Here is a 3,908-nt window from a genome sequence, read left to right on the forward strand (position 1 = left end):
GGGCTGGTAGGCAAGTCCTGTGGGGTGAGGCTGAGAGAGCTGGGCATGTTCTGTTGGTAGGAAGGGGCTTTAGAGAGGATGTGAGAGCAGCCTGCAGATACCTGGAGGGTAGAGAAGAGGGAGAGCAGCATTTTTGTCTTGCCACAGAGAGCATGACATGGATCCATGGCTGAATGTCACAGCCAAGCAGGTTTAGGTTAGATATCCAGAAACACTTCTTTACTGCCTGAGCAGGGAGGCCACGGGGGAGACACCAGGGCCGGGGGGGACTCTGCAGCATGGGAGGGTCCAAGGAAAGGCTGGACAGATGCTGGGCAGGAAGATCGAGATGCCACGATGCCTGTGCCCTGCTGGTGGGGTGTCCCAGACTGCTGGGCTGTGCTAGTTGTCCCCATCCCCCCTTTCTGCTCCAAGTATCGGGGGGGTGAAGCCCTCCCAGAGGCACTGGGTGCTGGCTGCTGGCTGCATCCCAGGCTGGGACTGCGCCAGTGCTTCTGCTGGGAATCAGCCCCACAGGGTCCTGGCTACAGGCTCTTGCCCCCTGCTCAGGCTCAGCCCCACACTGCCTTGAGAGGGGCAGGCAGGGATTTGTCCCCTGCTCAGCCTGGCCTGGCCTGGCCTGTGGGGGTTTTCTCTCCCTCTGCAGCAGAGGCGTGGCCTCAGCTTGGGCTCTCTCCAGCACCCACCAACCCCCCGACAGCAGCAGGACATTGGTGGCCGTGGCCCCCCTGCTTTCCTGGTGGCAGGGGCGGGGACGATGCCTGGGGCTGTGTCAGGGTTGACTGTGTCATGCGGCTTCAAGGTTGCACGTGGGGTTTGTCTGGGCTGGTTTGGATGGGACTAATCCTGCCTCAGGTTGGATGTGATCCCGCAGCTCCCTACTGGCCTCATGGCTCTAGGGCTGTATGGTCTATGATTTCTGTGGGTTTGTGTCCAGGCTCAGGAGGAGCAGCTGGACTTGGGCAACATCCTTGTTGGCAACCTGCAGAGCTGCGACCTGGTGCTGCTGAATGATGGGATCTGCTCCCTGAACTACGTGCTCAGCGTGGAGCAGGCAATCACGGGCCCCTGTGACCCCGAGGAGGTCCTGGATGACCCACTTGGTACTGACTTCAGGGTCATGGGGGGACAGGGGACTCCTTTTTGTTGTTGGGACTTGGGGAACACCTGCTCTTGAGATGGCTAGTGGGCTTTGCTGGTAGCCACATGGGGCCAAGAAGGAATTTTCCCCCCTCCTGTTGCTGCATCAGGGATTTTTCCCTTCTCTTTCTTAGCAGTGCTGGGTGCTGGCTGGAGCCCAGGCTGGGGCTGTGCCCAGGCTTTGCCAATGCTCCTGCTGGGACTTAGCCCTGCAGGGTCCTGGCTAGAGGCTTAGGGTGGCCCATCCCTGGGGGCTCACAGGGCTGGGGGGGGCAGGCTGGCTGAGAGCTAACCCACATGCCCCTGAGAGTTCAGGCCTTCTCATGTTCCCATCCCCGGTCTCTTGCAGCATTAGAGCTGGGACACTACGAAGGCAGTATACCCGCCAGGTCCAAGGCCGTCGTCCAGGTGATGGCCAGCCCGACCCGCCAGCTGCACTACACCTGGACCATCAGCTATGCCATTGCCACCCCCCAAGGTGAGAGCTGGGGCTGGGAGGAGAGGGACAGACCCTGCCCAGGTGGCCCTGCCAAGCACTGCCCGGGCCCAGGCTGCAGGGCCACGGGAGAGGTCTGCTTCCTTCCATCCTCTGCCAGCTTCTGCAGAGAGGATGCTGGGGGCTGTCAAGCCAGGCGTGCAAACACAGAGCAAGCCCCAGCCCCAGCCAGTCTCCCCTGCACTCCTTCCTTATGCCTGCATGCTCGTGTTTGGGGTCCCTGGCATTCATGCCATGGCACCCAGACGGGGCTGCTACCCCCCAGCTCCTGCTGCTGCATGGCTCCTTCCCAACAAGCCATCCTTAGGCTTGGCACTAACCACTCCTGCTCCCCCCACAACTCCCAAAAGCTCCAGAAGCCACCAAGACCGTCTGGGCACAGCAGCCACTGTGCCATGTGAGTGCCACGGGTGTCTACCCCACCATTTCCATCACGGACGTGTGCGCAGCCGGGAGCACCAGCGGCATCAGCAAGCTGCATCTCTGGAGGCTCTTCTGCCTGGACACACTGAACCAGTACCTGGCCCGTGAGCCCACCCCTGTGGAGCTTACCTACAGTGTGCCTACGAGGCACAGGTAAGGGGAGACCCCCGTCCCCAGGTACACCCTGGCAGCTCGGGGCCACATGGGCACTTCCCTGCCTGGTGCCAGCAACTCCCCACTTGCCTCGCACCTATTGCTCTCCTTGCTCTTCTGGTAGGGTTAATTCCTTGGCATCTCAAGGTGTCCTTGGGCACAGCCTTGTCCTGCTGCTGGCCTGGCTGGGATTGGCAGCAGAGAAATAAGTCACAGGTTTGGGGAGCATGTACCCTGGGTGCAGCCCCTCAAAGCCAATGTGCTGAGGCCATGTCAGCAGTGCCCGCTCCACACCCTCTCCCCAGGCAGCAGGTCAGACTGAGACCTGGGAGCTGGAGTGATTCATGCTGCAACCACCCTAGATCATAGAAATCCTAGAGCTGTGGGGCTGGAAGGGACCCTCATGGGTCACATCTGGTCCAAGCCCTGCCTGAGGCAGGATCAGCAATGTCCAAATGCGTCCAGAAAAACCCTGTGTAAGACCTTGGAGCCGTGTGACACAGTTGCCCCTGACACAGCCCCAGGCATCGCCCCCACCCCTGCCCCTGGGATACAGGGGGACTGCAGCCACCAAAGACCTGCTGCTGCCAGTGGGTTTGGTGGGTGCTGGGGAGAGCCCAGGTCCAGGCCGTGCCCCCACTGCAGAGGGACGGGAAACCCCCCAGCCAGGCCAGGCTGAGCAGGGGACAAGTCCCTGCCGGGCCCCCTCCCCCGCCCAAAGCAGCATGAGTTGGGGGCAAGAGCCTGTAGCCAGGACCCTGTGGAGCTGAGTCCTGGCAAGAGCATTGGCACAGCCCCATCCTGGGCTGCAGCCAGCACCTCGGGGGGGGGGGGCCTTCAACCCCCCCCATCGCAACACATGGAGCAGAAAGGGAGTGAGAAGATGGGGTTCTGAGCATGCTGTGCACCCCACTTTTCCCCACTCTGGGACTGGGCTGCATATTGGGAGTCCCCGGTACCAGCTCCTGGGCATGGACAGAGGAGCCATGGCAGGGGGGCATCCCCCCCTGCACACATGGAGCATTAGGCCCCGTGGGAGGTAGGTCACTGGCTTCAGCTGGCCCCTGAGGGAGGACCCTGCCCCCAGCTCAGTCCCATTTCCCCCCCCCCACAGCGCACACCCCGTGCCCCCCATGCACACCCCCATCCTACTGGACTTTGACTTCGGGGCAGCTCCACTGGACTCGGCGCCTTCCACGGTCATCCTGATGCTGGAGAACCAGGGCACGGTGCCTGCTGACTGGTACGTAGCTTGCAGAGACCCAGGGCCTTTCTGGAGGCCCACGACAGCTCCCTGGCCGTGGCGCCACTCCCAGGGGCTGCGGTTTGTGTCCACGGTGGGGGCAGAATTATGCCATGCAGGGGGTCCTGGGGGGACCATCTCGTTTCGAGGGTTCTGTCTTAGGTCTTGCAGAACCTCAACTCCCGGGTCTGTCTGTGGATCCAGGCAGGAATGCCTAAGGGTCCCAATGGCCCCCGCGGCCAGGCTGTGGGTCAGCCCCAGTATGTTTGCCTTGGGGAGGCAGTGCGTGCGCTGGGCCCTGCTGCAGCTGACCGGCCTCACCGGCTCCTCTAGGGCCTTCCTGTTCCCCGCGGACCAGAAGATTGACATGGAGCACTGGGCGGAAGATGTGGAGTTGGGCCCCTGTGAGCTGCACCACATCAGGGTGCAGGACAACAAGCTCTTTGATGTGTC

At 62.2% G+C, this 3,908-nt stretch overlaps 1 protein-coding gene across 1 annotated transcript in view; it reads left to right on the forward strand.

Annotated features, from left to right (window-relative positions):
* CFAP65 (cilia and flagella associated protein 65) overlaps positions 1 to 3,908 on the forward strand; it is a 44,934-nt gene that overhangs the window by 29,465 nt on the left and 11,561 nt on the right. The window contains exons 14-18 of the mRNA XM_019522825.1: positions 938 to 1,103; positions 1,490 to 1,618; positions 1,987 to 2,212; positions 3,327 to 3,455; positions 3,789 to 3,903. Coding sequence (XP_019378370.1) covers positions 938 to 1,103; positions 1,490 to 1,618; positions 1,987 to 2,212; positions 3,327 to 3,455; positions 3,789 to 3,903 — 765 coding nt within the window. The remainder of the gene's footprint in view (positions 1 to 937; positions 1,104 to 1,489; positions 1,619 to 1,986; positions 2,213 to 3,326; positions 3,456 to 3,788; positions 3,904 to 3,908) is intronic.

Source organism: Gavialis gangeticus, unplaced genomic scaffold, assembly GCF_001723915.1.
Source record: "Gavialis gangeticus isolate Ggan-Ray unplaced genomic scaffold, GavGan_comp1, whole genome shotgun sequence".
Classification (NCBI taxonomy): domain Eukaryota; kingdom Metazoa; phylum Chordata; order Crocodylia; family Gavialidae; genus Gavialis; species Gavialis gangeticus.